Source organism: Hypanus sabinus, chromosome 21, assembly GCF_030144855.1.
Source record: "Hypanus sabinus isolate sHypSab1 chromosome 21, sHypSab1.hap1, whole genome shotgun sequence".
NCBI lineage: Eukaryota > Metazoa > Chordata > Chondrichthyes > Myliobatiformes > Dasyatidae > Hypanus > Hypanus sabinus.
Window position 1 is genome coordinate 38,526,001 of NC_082726.1, and position 17,359 is coordinate 38,543,359.

The window sequence follows — 17,359 nt, forward strand, 5'->3', positions numbered from 1 at the left end:
CCAGGCTCAGACTTACATTGGGAGTTCAAACCTCAGCTGATTGACAAAGCCCTACACAGCAAAGGAACTTTCTGTCCATGTGGCCAACTTTGCCCTTAAATGGATCACACAGCCGGTAATAGCCTGTTCTCAGCCTCATCAGCTGTCAAAACTTCCCAGTGACCAACAGTATCACAGAATGCTGTGTAATTATTTTATCAGTATTATATTTATGGTCTATATGCAAGATCAAAGTGCTATATTTTCATTACTTCCTTCTTTGCTTTTGCTAGATCTTTAAGCTTATTTCTTTTTTATTTTTGCAGGTGAAACAACATTTAACAGCATTGACAATTTCTAAAAATAAATTTTATGTCTGTTTAATGCACGTTCAAGATTCAAGTTTATTTGTCATCTGTACATCGAATCATATAATGAAATGTGTGGTTTTCATTAACAACCTTTGACTTGCTTAAATAAAACTGTTAACTAAGCTGCAACAGTCTTACAAAGTTTGAGGTTGTATTTGTGTTGACATTAGGAATAGTGTCATCACACTCTAGCAGAATAATTATGTTAAGCTTGCCACTGTCCGTGTGATGACCCTCAGAAACTGAGCCTGCGGTGGGTGAACTTATCCCTGTGATTCGTGTCCGGCAGCTGAGGGAAAAATCATCCTGCAGAACAAATGAATGAGGAGCAGTGGAGACCAAATTACCAAATGTAAAAACGATGTGAAAGCAATTGTCATTAACTTACTCAACTACTGCCTCTGTAAAACAGCAACAGAAGTGAGCAGAAAAAAGAGTGCCCTTGACCGGGCGCCAGTTTTCAGAAGCCTACATTACAAGTTTACTTATTCAGATGTGAGATTAGGAGAAGACTGGGCTTGAACAGATGAGTGATAAGATCTGATTAAAGACAAGAATTGATCCCTATCAAAAATCTGTATGTAAATTTGACAGATGTTACAGTAGAATAAGTCACCTGTCTACCTTCCAGCACTCCAGGTGTACTGATTTAAGATAACTCTGCTTGGAGTTATAGGATTGCCGAAGAGGGTTCTTGGTATAATACAAAGGAAGTGAGTTAGTGCTGGAATACTACTCTCTGTAGAGTCCTTACTATACCAGTTTGCTTTACTAACCAAAGGTTATTACTCTAATACAGGTGCATGCTAAAATTTAATTGTAGACCTTCTGAAGAGAAAAACAAGCAAACTTCTTGTCATACTGTAACTAGTGGTATAACATCAGGTGGTCTGTGCTCATGTGATTTACTGCTAGTTTCTCAGCCTAACATTCTTCCAACTTGTATTGAATTCCAGAAATTCTGTCTCTTGTACTAATATGCTTTGTACCAGTGTCAATGTTTTCTTTCCATTGTCAGTGGTCCTCACTCAGGACAGAAAATTTCTCACCCTAAAACAGGGTTTTACTATTAGTGCATATTTCCTTGTGTGGCTCTCATCTACGACAAACTTTCATTGTACTTCAGTGACCTCTAATGCATCTCACTCTTGTTAAGACTTGCTTAACTAATGGCAGGATCCCTTAAGAGGTAAGTGTCACTCAACCAGTCCTTCCTTGGTCAATGGCATTCCTTATTCAGTCCTATGTTTTTCTATCTGGTGTATTTGTATCATAAACTCAATGTGAATCTCATTTGATTTTCTTTTCGTCCAACACCATAAACTATAATTATTGCAAATCAACAGCACAATCGTTTCTTATTCATTTCCAAGGCCTTTGTCAGCAAATGCCATTCCTTTTCTCCTTAGAGATCTCAGCTCTCCTCTTCAGCACTACTTTCCAAGTCAGGATTTCTCAATCAAGTACCAGTACATTTTTTACCTTGTGACAGCATGTCCTACTCAGTAACTGTCCTCCCGGGGTGACCTCTCCCATTCTGACCCTGTTCCCATTATGTCTATGTGTCAAGCACTAACAATAGACTTCCAATACCTCTCATCGGTTCCAGAATCTCTCCACCAGGATCCTGTATCATTCACACATATCTCATGCAAATGCAGCATTTCTCACCCAGTGTAATATTTCTCATGCAATACTCTTCTTCTCACACAGTCCTTGCACAAGTTGGAAATAAAGAATGAATGAAGGATACTTAGACTTGGGTGAAAAACACTTCCCTTGGGCAAGCTAGAGCTTTTCTCTTTGGAGCAAAGGAGGAAGAAAGGTAATTTGATAGATGAGTATAAGATTATAAGAGGATAGCCAGCACCTTATACCCAGGGCGGCAATGGCTAATGGCAGCGGATGGATTTTTAAGGTGATTGGAAGAAAATATAGGGGGGTGTCAGAGGAACTATTCTTTTCAGACAGTATGGTAAGTGCATGGAACGCATAGCCAGGGGTGGTGGTAGAGGCAGATATTTAAGGGACATTTAAGAGACTCTTGGAGAGGCACATTGATGAAAGGAAAATGGAGGGCTATGTGGGAAGGAAGAGTTAGATTGATCATGGAGTGGTTTAAAAGTCAGCACAACATTGTGGGCTGAAGACCTTGTACTGTGTATTACATTTATGTATTACATGTATATTACGGCATAACAGTAAAAGTTGAATGTAATGGTTGGACTTGCTCTGCTCCTGGCCCTTTGCCATCAGTACATTGTCATCAACAGACCATCTTTTTCACCTAGTATCTCATAGTAAGCAGTACTGTTTCTGACTTATTGTTAGACCTGATCCAGTCGTTTTTCACGCTATTATAGGATCTTAGCATCTATCAATATTTCTCATTCAATGACAGTACCACTCAACCGTTATCTTTTAACTCTCACCAGTGCAAGTCTCAAGCTACCTCTCACACACTGCTACTATCTCTCAGTCACTGGTGATATTTTCTCACATTACCACAATCTCAGTTTTTGATGTTTCTCAGCCTGAATTTGTAATTCATCAGTTGAAAATATTCGCACTCAGCCATTTATCTCATCAACCGATAATACCTCTCAATTGATGCTGCGAACTCTACACTTGTTACTGGTTCTCATATAGTGCCTTCAGCTCAGGCAATGCATGTATTCTGCATTCACCACTAGAATCTCTGTGCTTTTTTACTGTTAAAAACTTTGTCACTGATTGCATTTCTCATCAGCGTCACTGTGTCAACTGTTACTAGTATTTGTCACCTAGTGCTACGATCTCTCATCAATAAATGTTTCTTCTCACACAGTCAGTAGCTCAGCCAATGTCAGTATATCTCACCCAATACCAGCATCCCCACAAAGGCAGATTTTCTCACCCAATATTAGAATCTCAAAAGTTAGCAATGTCTCTCACCCAGTGCCAGCACCTGCACTAAATGACAGTATTTCCAATAGGGCTAGAGATTTTCACTTAATAATGATAGTGTCAAATCCAGTGCAACTGTTCCATTCCCTTGTCAGCAACCCCATCAGCACCAATGTTTCTCACTGGCTGCTAGTACCCAGTGCCAGCATGTCCACCACTGCCTGTGTTCAGATTCATGTACCATATGTGCATTGAAACACACAGTGAAATGTGCCATTTGTATTAACAACCGACACTCCTAGGGTTGTACTGGGGGCACCCCCACAAGTGTCACCACACATTCTGGCATCAACACAGCAAGCCCACAATGCCGGGCAGAACAACACGGGACACAACAAAACACAACAGTGTTCCTTGTCTAGTGCCAGTGATTCTCACCCACTGCCAGCATCTCCACCAGTGTCCGCTTTTCTTTACTCACTGCCAGTGTTCCTTGCCCAGTGCCAATATCTCAACTAGCGGCAGTGGCTCTTACAGGGACAAGGGCTTTGCCCAAAACTAGTGAGTCCCCTGATCGCGCGGCCGCCTCCCCTTCCCACAGACACACACACACACACACACACACACACTCACACCCTACCGCCCCTGTACAAGGGAACTGCTCACCGCCCCCCCCCCCCCCCCACACACACACACACACACACACAACCAGCGGCCGCTGCGCGAGCCCAGCCCGGGGGTGGGGGGGTTGACGCGCGCGCGTTCAGGGCTTTTGCGCCCAGTCGAGGAGTTCTGGAGCCGAGCGGTGGCAAGGAGGTGTGGGGGGGGGGGGGGCACACCCAAACCAACTCTCTTTGCCTGCTGCTACGCTCGCCTGAACATCTCCGCTGCTAAACACGAAGCACAAAGCCTTGTTTGCATCTCGCACCTCGGGAGGGCGGAGAGATATATAACAAATAAAAGCAAAACCAACGCCGCTCCACTTACTTATCCAAGACAAAGTACAGATCGAAAGCTCCGTGACAGGACGGTTTGTCATCGGCTTTGTCCTCCGGGCCAGGAGTCGAGGAGCAGCGGGCGCTCAGAAGCAGCAGCGCGCTCAGCGCCGCTCTGCAGACGCCGCTTGCACACCTCGCCATTCTCAGCACATGAACTATTAACCCCCTCACCCCCCAAATATAGCCCCACTCAGACGTATGTACGACAGCAGCCGGAGCCTGGGGCTTTGCTATTGCTTTGGACAAAATTCCAACGAATGATTTTGCTTCTCCGCAAATTGGCGTTCGCGGAGCACGTCAGCCCGAGATTCCCCTGCGGTCAGACTGACGTTTGCTCAGCCCACTGCAGAGGCGCCAACTGCTCACTGCAGCTTGGGTTCAACCCCGTCCCACGCATTACACTGGCAGCCAGTGCAGTCCAGCATTGGATTATCCTCTGTCCGCGTCCCTGCACCGTAGCCAGTGCACTCTGGTCTGGGATCACTTCACGTCTTGCTCCCGGCACCGGCAATATTGCACTTCTGCCTGGGATCAGCCCGCATCTTGTTCCCTGCACTGCAGCCAGTGCACTCTTAACTGGGATCTCCCCCATCCCGATTTCTGAAGCCTGGGTCCAACCCGTTCCTTTTCATTGGTTTTTTATGTTTCTTTCTACTTACTGTGAATGCCCGCAAGAAACGAATTTCAGGGTTCTATATGGTGGCATATGCAAATAAATCATATGCCATAATAAATTTATGATAATAAATTTACTTCGAACTTTTGAACTTCGCCCTGACAATTAATGCACTCCCACTTGGTACCGATCCTGTCTCCTTCCTGCAATGACAAGTAGTTGCAATATGGCCTGCTAACAACGCCCGTTCAGTGTCCAGCCCTGGCAATCGGAGTATTGCAGACTTGGAGGGTCCCCAGCGCCCTCCATACACTGGCGACGTGGATTTCATTCTGGGATCACCCTCTTCCGCTCACTGCAACTTGCAGTATCGTCCCCTGCTATTGCTATTGATAATGCTTCTAATTCCAGTCCAGTGTATTGAACTGGTAGCCAGTGCACTGCCCATTGCAACTTGAGACCAGTCTGTACCGCTCTTTGGCACTGCCAACCAACTCACAGAGAGTGCTATGCTGGTTGTCAGTTCAATAAACTGAACTGGAATTAGAATCATTGTCAATAGCAATTTTGAAAGAGATCATTGGAGCTGGAAAATGTGGCAGGATTGTGAAGAAGTGCACGAGAATTGTGTTGTTGGTCACAAAGAAAACACGACCACGATGGGCCGAATTACGTTATTTGCTGCCATGTGTTTTTACACATTCAACCCATAAAGTGCTTTTAATTAGCCTACGTGAGCAAACCTTAATGTAGTCTCATATCGCAATAAGTTTGTAACTGTTCAGTCTAATTTTATTATGTCCCAGCGTTCCCAAAGCTTCTCACTCTTACATCAATAACAGCATCCTTTAAAACGATTACACAAGTTACTCGACAAACTCAAATATTTTTAAATGATTATTTTATTTTACGAAATTATCATTATTTAATGTTCATGTTCATTAACTGAGTAAGGCGCTGAGTTTTTAAATTTAACACGTAAAGCTGGAGTTGCAGGGGTGTTACTGCGACATTCATGATTAATCATGAGTTCGGGTTTCTGACCTGAAAGTCGCAGGAGGTTTCCAAAAACACCATGCAATATATAATAATTAGTAAGAGGGCGCTTGAGAGATAAAGTGCAAACGATAGGAAATGTTATCGTGAAATAATATTGTTATGTTCAATTACGTCCAATAAAAGTATTCTTTCATCAGACTGAACAATATAGGCATTGTGTTTCTGCGTCTTGTTGTTGAGAAATGTTTCTCCTGCTGCGACTCCTAAAGCTGAATGATAATTCATATTTATCCTCAAGTAAGTAGATCGTCTTTCAAAATGTTATCAGGTCAGCCCATTTCTAGGGCATCTTAAGATAACTTCTGCAAACGGACTTATTTATTTATATCCTCAAATTCATCAATGAAGTGTTACTTTTGAAACGTTTGTTACTGTTGGCATCAAAGTTGAAACACCACAGATTTGTAGTGAAAAGGGTTAAAGAGTACACGCAGTTCCCGATATCCAATCAGTCTGTTGCCTCGATTTCCAGCTTAAACATGTAAATAAACATGTGGTAACGTAAATCACATTTTCGCATTTTCAGTCACAAGCAAATTTGTACATTGCTTGACATTATTAATACCTGGGAGTTTTGAACTTCTGAACGCAAAGTGCCCTGTCGTTTTAATTTAGCATATGCCGAGCAGGATGTACATTGGAATTACAAATAAACAGAGTTAATATTGTTATCTCGGTAACTGTCAGAATGGAGACAGAATATTAAAGTTGAAAATGCAGTGCGTATCTTCGTGTTCATGTATGAAAATGCTAAAATAGTACAGATGTAAACAGTTCCTGATGTAAACAAACAAATCTTAGCAGAGATTTTGTTAAAGAACAACTGCGAAATGCTTACATAAAATCACACCGAAAGATTGAAAATGGGACCGTGAATTGAGAGACTTAAGTTAAATTGTAGCATTTTACTAAGCATCCCTCTTTTAAATCTAATTCACAGCTCCCAACGTATAATCATTGCATTGAAGTTCCGTTCTATAGAAGACTTGAACTACTTCATTGTCAAATTATTCATTTTGGCTTTATTAATGGAGAACATTTCTCCACGATGCTGCTCTTAAATGTAAAAGCAGCTCTTAAAATTTGACTTTTTGTCATATAAGCAGGCATTCTTTCAGCGATGGGGTGCATCTTCATTCACGGCTACACAACTACCCGATGAACATTAATCAAAAGGGTTGGTTATTTCAGATGTCAAGATGTTCATAGGAATTTTCTGTCAGGCGTTGACACGCCTTTATTTGGAACGACATCTTTCAAAAGTGATGTTGCTCTTTGAACTGTAGGCATATTTGATTGTGACAAGATATTTGGCCATTATAGAAGCATTTTTACATAAGCAATTCGCAGATGACTTTTACATGGAACGAATTAGACAATTGACCAGGAGCAGTCTGTCACGCAATAGTGATTTCGCATATTTACCGATTAAATGCAACTTGTTTATCAAGCAACATTATATAACTAATTCTAGGACAGGAAGAATTAAGAATACAGTGTTCGTAATGGACAGTTGCATCAAAAACCGTTTTTTAGAAATATATTTTAGAATGTTTTAACGAATGTTAGAAGTTACCTACAGAGCTTCGTTTAACCAACGATAAATAGCCCACCATCGCAATTTGTGTCCAGGTGAATTGGTAAGTATTCTATAGCACTTTAAATATCATTCCGAAGGGATGAAGCTGGGAATTAATTATTGTATGAAATGTTTACAGGAAAAAGTCTTGTTTAGATTGATACGACTAATTCCCGGAAGACTCTGTACTTTTTGATAAAATTTTCTTATTCTTTTACACATACAATGGTTACAAATATAATCCCATTTCAGGAACTGCTTGAACAAGAATTATAGCAATTATTAGAACAACGAATAAAATATTTTTAAAAATGCAACGTTTTCTCTCAAGCAAGTGGCGCATTTCGGATGTAATTATCTCGCTGCGTGGAATTGTAACTTGTGCAACGAAAGTTTTTTTTTAAATTCTCCTGAATCTAAAAGACTTCTGAGTGACAAGTAGCTGCGCCGTTTTATAATGAGCATTAACTGAATTAGTCTAGTGTTTTTTTATCTGGCAGAATTAGTCATAAATAATGCAGTAACCCGCTGGTTTATAAATATTAGTACAGAAGTCCGTTCTTGTGAATCAACCCGCCGTCATCACTTGTCACGCTCTTGTTAAATATGCACAACAGACTCCAAAGTGGTTTTCCTTTCTTAAAATGCATTTTGTAAAATTCACATCCATCAAAAAAACAGTGGTACAAATTAGTTACACTGACGTTTTCTTCCAGCAGAGTTATTAAATCTTGCGAACTTTCGTATTCAATAAGTTTTTTTTAAGATCTGCGACTGCTCTTTCATTGCTTAGTAGATTTAAGATCGGCTAGAACGGCGAACACAAAAATAAAGACATTAAGTTAGCGTTTGGAACGCATAATGTGTAAGCGAAGAAATTCGGAATTTGTCACTCTTCACAGAAACAAGATCATTTCAGACTGCTTTTGCGCTGATACAGGAAAAGGCTTAAGCACGATTGTCTTCAAATAAGTCAAATATTATTGCTATTATTCTTAAGGAGTAATCGCTATCATTGTTTAGAGCTTCATAAAATTCAATGTACTCTGTCTAAGATAACGGTTGGACATAAATATGTAATATTTAGCATTTGACCTTAAACCAGGTGGTTTAAATAACCCAAATAGATATTATCACTTCTAATCATTATAAACGGTATGCACCAGATTCCATGTGTTATAGAAAATATTTTAGAAGCTATTAAATATTTCTTTAATGCATTACAATTGTTGGTTTCCATGTTTTCATTAATAGGTTGCTCCATATAACCACCAATGAAAGTGCCAATTGAGAGTGCATGCAAGCGGAAGAGCCCAGGGATTGCTTGGCACGCTTCAGTGAACAAATGATCTTGCAAAGGAAAGTGTCTTTTACAGCGGGACAAACTGTCATTTCCACGCAGCGCTCGCCAGCGTCACTCTCACTTTCAGGAATCAATAGACATCACAGCGCCCAAAGAAGGTCCTACCTGAAGGAGAAATTGAAGAAATCGATTCCAAAGAGCCATCGACTGGCATTGGTAAATGCAAGCGGGGTTTGTGTTTGTCTGTAGGTGCCGACTGTCTGTGGGTATTTTATACGAGTATATGTTGTAGACTTGTGATAAATCTTCTTTCCGTTCTGGCCAACAGTCACGTTTTAAATACCGAGACTGGAATCTGAGAGCAATCTACATAATTTAACTATCGCAAATCAGGAAGGTGCTTTATTTGTAACCTTTTAGGTGCTAGCTTATCTGTTTAATCGAATACATTTAATAAATCAGAAACCGTTATGATCATGTGGAGCTTGATATGGTTAAATCGCGATTATTCAGCCAGGATTAAGAACTGCGTTCATCTTGAATATAAATTCATTAAACGCTACTGCTAAGTCTATATTTTAAAATATATATTTTAAATTACTTAAAACAATCCGAGCGGTAACAAGTAACAGTCTTTGACTACGCGCAAAGTGACGATTTTAAACATGATCGTTGCTGGTGATGGTGTATAAGAAAGGTCGGAACTAACAGGCAGACAGATGGACAGACAATGGGGATCAGACTCAGTGAGCTGATATGCATCAAATGAACAATCCTCTGACTTTCCTCTCAAGCACAATGGAAGAGAGAGAGAGAGAGAGAGAGAGAGAGAGAGAGAGAGAGAGAGAGAGAGAGAGAGAGAGAGAGAGAGAGAGAGAGAGAGAGAGAGAGAGAGCGCGAGGGATGGAGAGAGGGAGGGAGAGAGAGCGAGGGGAGAGAGAAACGCATTCACCCACATCGCTTATACTTTTGTGAGCGTTTAGACCAGTCGATATGCCAGGTTCAATCAGATCACTATGAATAGGCACCAAACAGTGCGTCTGCAACATGGTTTAAATGTTGAAAGCAATCTAATAACGTAGCAACTTAGCAATAAGTTCTCCATCTCTAGAGTTGGCTGTGAAAAACGGCGGCCTCTATTCAGTGGGAAATATTTATATTGAGATTACTTCCAACAGTCTGAAGTACTCTCTGAAGTATACTAAAAATAATTATGTTGATGTTGGCATCTTTGTGTCAAATTGATTTTGCACGCGTGTCACTTGGTATTGTGGAACAAAAGACAAGCTGCGGGGAAAGGCGAGGACTGAATGAACAGTAAAATACGGTATCATGCTTCCAAGTGTCACTTGACTCAGTAAGACCCGAGAAGTTTTTTTCACACTGTGCCGAGAGAGCAGAGGTGCGAACCGGGTTGAATAGACCTGCTTTGTACTGTTGAGAGTCATCAGAAAAGCACGTTAATGCCACAGTCCGTTAGCTTCTAACCGAAGCGACAACCGAGAGAACACGGCAAATCCTGATAAAAACAATTAACCGCAAGGGATGAAATACTCTTTGTTTGATTTTATATTATATATAATGTATATTATATCTTTACTAATTTATGCCACTGGCCTTAATGAATGCCGTGGAAGTAGTCATCCAGCTCCATCTCTCAGTTCATTAGTTTTCGCATTTAATTTAGGTCTCGGCTCCATACAATGCTGATGATAAAAACGCTCAATATAATAAAAGGTCGCTCAGAATTGTCACAAGTTATCAATATCGCTTCGGCTGATAAGCATAATAGCATCAATTGCGAAGAAGGTTAGGTAAAATCATATAGTCTCAATTACAGTAACAAGAATGAAAAATGATTGATAACTTTATTATGCTTGCACTGCGCCGGGTTGTCTCTTTTCGTGAGCAGTGTTTCAGGCACAATGTCAGAAGCACAAAGTATACTCAACAAACGCAATGGTTTTGTTTCACTGATTTACAAGATGATGAACATTCTTCCACGGTCAATACATTTAATTTCAATTGTATTTAATGTTTATCATGTCAATATATATCACATATCGACGGCTCTTTCTCATAACTACTCCCAATTCATGAAATTAACATTTTAAAATCTTAATCCGCACAATTAAGCATATGCAGTAGCGAACATATCATTTGTAGCTTTTATCTTTTTTAAAAATACTACAATTATGCTTTGATATATCATAATTTTACCAAATAATTTAGACGAGTCGTTTTATTCTGTAGCCCAGAACTTGAACCTATTTCTTAAAAGCAGTTTGCACCAACGATTCACTTACGGTTAAATTTCTGCGGTAATGATTAGTGGAGATTAGGAAGGGAATAAATGAAGATGATTTGGTAAATGGGCTAACACAATAAGCATTATTGATAAACAAAATAGCATTTTATAAACAGATTTTTGGGAAATTCGGATTTAAGCTATCATAGCTTGAATAGTTGTATAAACTTGTTTTTTTTTAAATCAAGAATGAAATATGTAGCATCCTGATCTTTCGCGGGTTACAAGCTCGGTAATCGTCTGTTGTAAAATAGGAGTATATCGCTTAATAATACTTAAGGGCGCAATATTTCGAAAAGTTGCTGGTTCTAATTAATCGTTTCATGTGAATAAGTTGAAGATCGTATTTGTGCAAAGTAGATATTTCTTAACTTCCACCCATCTAAACGTCTCAAGTGACAGGTATAATCCCACATGCACCACGAAAGTAAAGAAATTAACCCGTTTTATCTTTATGTCACAGGTGAATTATGGAACTTACCCCTTTCTCTAAGGGGCTATGGACAGGTGACAATAAATTTCTGCATCATCACTTCACTGACATACTAACAAGTGTGCACATTACCCGGGAGATCCCCGAAGATGCTGTTTTCGGTCCCTGCATCCTCCAGAACAACTTTTACGACACAATCGCGTTCATTGCCTTGAAGTCTTCAGATCGGAGATGTGTACCCTATGTGTTCCGGGTGAGTGCCCTCTAATCCAATACGACACAAATCTTTAAAATTTCACATTGGGAGCTAATTGTCTATGACACTTGAAGGAACATCAAACCACAGCCCAACTATACGAACTAACTGTCTCGCCAAAGCTCAAGATTAAAAATCTACTTTTATAATTATTACAATATTGATAGGATCAAAACTTGGAAGAGATTTATGTAAAAGTCAAAATCATAGTGGTGGTCTCCAGTTGAAAATTGGATGTCATATCAGAATGAAGTGAAAGATATTTTGCATTAACTTGACACCTTTGTGAATTTAGATCATGGAAAATTGAAAACGTATTTACAGAGTCTGACCTGAATTTTTCAGGAATTGATTAGAAGTTTTCTTCCGTGCAGGTGGATATAACTGCGTTGAATAGTTCCACGGATGGGTTGTCTTGGTTGCGGCTGGTACAAGCGGCGAACAACGCCAAGGAGCAGAACTTGGAGGCTTACCTGAAGAGCGGACAACTGTATTACCGCTCTACGCGGAGGATTAGAAGGGACGAGGAGCTCTTCGTGTGGTACGACAACGAACTCTCCACGCTCCTCGGCTTCACTGATATCAAAACTCGTACTGGCTCAAACAGTGAGTAATCCGGACACCACGCAAAGCTTTAGGATGACGCCAGCCAAGATGAAAGAAAGAATAATGCATTTTACCGTCGTCAGTCTGAGTTCAGATGAAAACCAAAAGCGACTTTGTTCAAACTGATTTTCATAAATAGGGCCTCAAAATGAAAAAGCGAAATTAAATAACCCACAATCGTTAAAAAAGGCCTATAACTTGAAATGAGAAGTTTTTTAATGTATTATTTTTTTGAAAATACTCTCAAAACGGATTTTTAGAGCAACATAATGAAATTAAGTATCATAGATCCCAACTACATATGATTGCTACAATAAATCAGGAGGAGATCTGGCAAATCTCACATCAGATTACAAGGCGAACTGACCAAACCAAAATCGAACAATTTAGCACCGATTGGCCACTGAAAATCACGCGAGAATGGATAAGCCACACTTTATAGAATTGGATACACTGATATTTGGGTTGAAAGGCATGGTTGGAGAGTTCAAAAGAAGTCTGCCTCAAAAGTAGATGCCACCTTGCTTACGTCATTGTTACACATGGCAATACATCACATTATTTTAAGGAGCTTTCTTTCGTATCATATTATCTAATACAACTTCTCGATTATAAATTTGTGTGTTAGGATAGCATTGTTAACGTGACGGTGCTGCCAGAAAAATGAGATAATCTTTGGAGGGCTTGGTGTTATATTTGATTACTTGTAATTGCCCCATTTTCTCCCATTTCGCGGAGGTCTTGCCGTTCCTAGATAGCTATCCTGTTAAAGTGCTACAGAAAATGCACCATAACTTTATTATCAATTCGTGTCCACGTGCAAGGATTAGCAGGAAATATTTATCCCGTTTACCTTAGAGTTAACAATGCTTTTAAATTTCTTTATTTCTACCCCACTGTTTATTTTAATCGTTCTTTGACTTACATGTCAACAGCATAGAAATGAAGACCCAGAGTAATAACTGCTTGGATCTCAAATATAGCAACTTAACCCATATTGTGGCTACCACCCGTTTTGACAGAATTGTCTGTTTTTGACAGAATTTCCTGTTTTTGACAGAGCAGCAAAAATCGAACAAAAATAGGAGAAAAGATCTCTTTTTTTTGCAAAATAGCATGAAGTATCTCATATTTTATTGAGCTGTAACCAAGACCATTGGATTTATTGATCTTTTCTAAGCCAAATGGGAGGGAGTTGGTGTCGCCTCTCCAGAGACGTGAAAACATGACTTCTCCCCGAGAATTTAGTGCTGTATGTATGACCACCTTTACAAAGTCATGGAATTATTTTGTAGGAGTTTGCTGTTCTTCCTGAAGGGCTAGTGATGTTTAATCATTAAGCAAAGCCACTAAAATGTATACGTATTCGCCGTTTTCCTTATCCGTGTTTGCGGGATTGTGCAGATTGGCTGGGAATTGCCATATTAGAACGGTGGCTATACTTCAATATTAGACTTAAAACTTAAAGACTGTTCTTGGGGTCTGGAAAGTGAAATCTGCGTGCAAGGAATGGGACACGGCGGTCTCGCGGTTTACAGATCCAGCTGTCGGAAGATGTGGGTTCAATTCCCGCCGCAATATGTAAGGGGTTTTCCTCCTGACATTCTCCCTCTGACCGGGAGGGTTTCCACCAGGTGCTCCATTTCCCCCTACGTTCCAAAGACCCCCGATTAGTGGGCATGCGATGTTATCGCAGAAAACCTTGGCGACACCTGCACATCGGACTGTGTTGGTCGTTGGCGGAAATGATCATTTCGTTGTATCTTTTAATATACATGTGACAAATCTTAAAGAACAGATTTTATTTCATTCGGTAAATGAATATTTCTGCAGTGGCACATTGAGAATGAGATGTTAACTTGTTTCATTGTTTTCGGCAGCATTCAGATGCGCGGACTGCGGCCAGGAACTGAAGTATGAAAATCCATATCTGGCCCACGTTCGATTCTTTTGCGGAAAGAGGAAGGATTATCTCTGGCGAGATTTTCAGACCCTTGGCTTTGGTCACAGTGGCCTTTTTAAAGACCCTTCCAAGAACGCTGAGCTCAAAGATAAGAGCAAGGTGACCAACTTTCATAGGATCGCCCATGACTTGGAACACTCTAAGAAGAAATCAATGGCACAGGTCGAGGAGCGACCGCCCTCCGAAAAACACCCCAACAAGCGGAAACTAGAAGGTGCAGAGGACAACAAAAGCAGGAAAACGGTCTTATTGGAGAAAACAAATAACCTGGTGTGCGTCCAGAACGGAATTTCTAAAGATGAGCCAAGTGTTTTCCCGACGCTTGCGGTTTCTGTTTGGAAACTTAATTCTGATAAGTATTTGTTGAAGAAGGATTCATCGGAGCATAAAGCAAGTGCATTTACTGAGGTTCGAAGACAGCGCGAAAAAGCCAAAGCTGAAAAATTAGACGGCAGTGCTAAAGATGAAACCCCTGACTTGACGAGGAAGGTGGGTGCAAGAGCAGAGGTGGGTCTCAGTTCCTCTGGCAGCGCCTTCTCTTCAGTTTTGCCTTCTGGTGTCAGAGCAGATGAGCAGAAGAGTGCATTCTGTCAGCCATGCAGACGAACGGGGGAAGGGACCCCTTTGCTTCTGAGCCATGCTACTGCTGAGGTCGCCGGGGATTTATCTGATTCCACCGCTACGAGTCATCTCCTGGGTCCCACTAATCTGCTAAACTCTAAGTCTATCAACACTGATCTTGGCAATTCTCACATATTACACGCAAGTGTTGCAACCGGCAGCCCACTTTTATACCCCACTGACATGTGGCCAAAACCGGTTGGCGTTCAACTCCAATCCACGTCCACGCTGACACTGCTCCCCCCATCCTACACGTCCTTCGGGGTTTCTGCTCAGAACTGGTGCGCCAAATGCAACGCGTCCTTTCGAATGACTTCAGACCTGGTGTTTCACATGAGGTCTCACCACAAAAAAGAGTATGCAACCGACTACTTGAACAAGAGAAGGCGAGAGGAAAAGTTGACGTGCCCGATATGTAATGAGTTTTTTAGAGAGCGCCATCATCTATCCCGACACATGACATCTCACAATTGAGTTGTGAATTCAAACTGAAGGGAGTGAATTTTAAAGGCTTCCCGACAGTATGACCAGAAGAAGCTAGGATGGAATTCCTTAAGAAACTGTTGTCACTTCAGATGAGAGTGAGTTCGTCTCACGGGCAATATTACAACAGGAAGGAGAAACAGTCTTAAATATAAAAAAAACAATCTATTTAGGCAATAAGATATATTAGAGTTATGTAAAGGTACCAATGACATTAAAGGTTATACTTGTAGGATAATCGTTTTGATCTGGCAATGAATTAACTGTGCACCCCATGGACCATTCATGATAACAAATTCCTGCTTTTGAATCTTTGTAAACTTAGAGTATCGACCATGGATTCTGCGGTTGATACAACGACCTTCAACCTGTATAATTATTTCTGTTTGGATAATTAATTTTGCGGAAAATCTGTACCGGAATTCAATTAACTTATCACAATGCATTTTTTGTCTCGAATTATAGTTTCATATCATGTAAGCGCAAGTTGGAGAGATTTAAAAAAATACTATTGCTACACCAAACTAACGTGTATCTATTTAAAAAGATTCATGATTGCGTGCAAAGCATATATAGATGACTGTTTAGTCTTGAAAATAGTCTAATTCGTACACTACTCCACGACGGTGAATAAAACAAAATATTTGGGTAGCTAGTTAAAAGCGCTAGCAACAAACAACCTCTCGAATGTACTCCAAGGGTCCAGCAGCATCTGTGAGAGAAGGAACTTTTGACTTTTCGGGTGGAAACTCTGCATCAGGACGAAGTACTTCTGTACAGTAAAGGCTATGCTATCGATGTGTCTGAATTAAGATAAGCATTAGTGACAGGACCATCCGAAAGCCCGCCCATGCATTCATTAAAGGCAACTCTATATCTGTCAATCATACCAAAGGCGAGTGGAACAGCAAAACTACTGGCGTACCTCGGTGTTGTGAGCTTTTTTAATTTGCAGATTAAATTGGAGGATTTTTCAGGATATTTGCATATCTGAGTTGTTCAAGTATCAAGATAAAGAATGACAGTCTGAATATGGTTCATTAGTTCTCGTTCTATATTTTCCAGATTTCAGTAATAAGGAGCTCCATATTAAACTGAGATCCCCCCCCCCCACCACCTTAGCACCGTATGAATGTTAACTGTGTTGAATAAGTTACGGCTGTAAACGTTTTAGAAGAAGTATGTTGTCCCAGAATTTGAAATTATTTCTAGGTTTGAGGAGATTTCTTGTAATCTGCTGTTTAGTCATTCACAGATGATGCGGTTCTATTTTTTGTGTAGCTACATGAACCGCAATTCAAGGGACAATTATTGAGATTTCTATTTGAAAAATACAAATTATAGCTTTATGTTCCCTTAGCTAGCATAAATGGAGAGAACTCACACCGCTGAACGTTGGAACATATGAAGCGGTCGATAGCTGTATACGAATTTGAGGCAGGGGTTGGCCACTCGTTCCTTCATTGTTCCTCCATTTAGAAAGGTAATTGCTGATTCGCTTGCATTCCAGTCTACTGGGGTAACCAGCAAACACAGCGTTAGAAGCGCTGGAAGGGCAGAATAGATCAGCTAGAAATGGTGAAAGGGGCTTCATACTCTGAGGGTTCGCAGCTTCAAATCGGCACCTTTGAATTCAAGAATAATCGAAAAGTCTATACTGAAAAAAATTATATCAATTGTTACACCCAAGAGACAATTCAACGCTGGGTAACCAGACCGGAATTCATACTGGACCTATCAAAAGGTAATAAGCTACATTTATATAGAGCTTTTCACATCCCACGTCAATGCATTTAGGGGAGTTAGTAAGTGACAAAAAGACAAAACGGTGACGATGTCTAGTTACATACACAAAATGCTGGTGGAACTCAGTGTGTCGGGCAGCATCTAAGGAAGGG

General features: G+C 40.5%; 2 protein-coding genes across 2 annotated transcripts in view; one reads left to right on the forward strand and one right to left on the reverse strand.

Moving 5' to 3' along the window:
* antxr1c (ANTXR cell adhesion molecule 1c) overlaps positions 1 to 4,554 on the reverse strand; it is a 91,332-nt gene extending 86,778 nt beyond the window's left edge. The window contains exon 1 of the mRNA XM_059946387.1: positions 4,224 to 4,554. Within this exon, the coding sequence (XP_059802370.1) occupies positions 4,224 to 4,375 (152 nt within the window). The 5' untranslated portion in view covers positions 4,376 to 4,554. The remainder of the gene's footprint in view (positions 1 to 4,223) is intronic.
* A 7,015-nt stretch (positions 4,555 to 11,569) lies between these two features.
* On the forward strand, positions 11,570 to 15,452 carry prdm8 (PR domain containing 8). Its single transcript, XM_059946100.1, is given in 3 exon segments — positions 11,570 to 11,785; positions 12,163 to 12,419; positions 14,282 to 15,452. Coding segments are annotated over 3 exon segments (1,644 nt in total).
* The last annotated feature ends 1,907 nt before the right edge of the window (positions 15,453 to 17,359 follow it).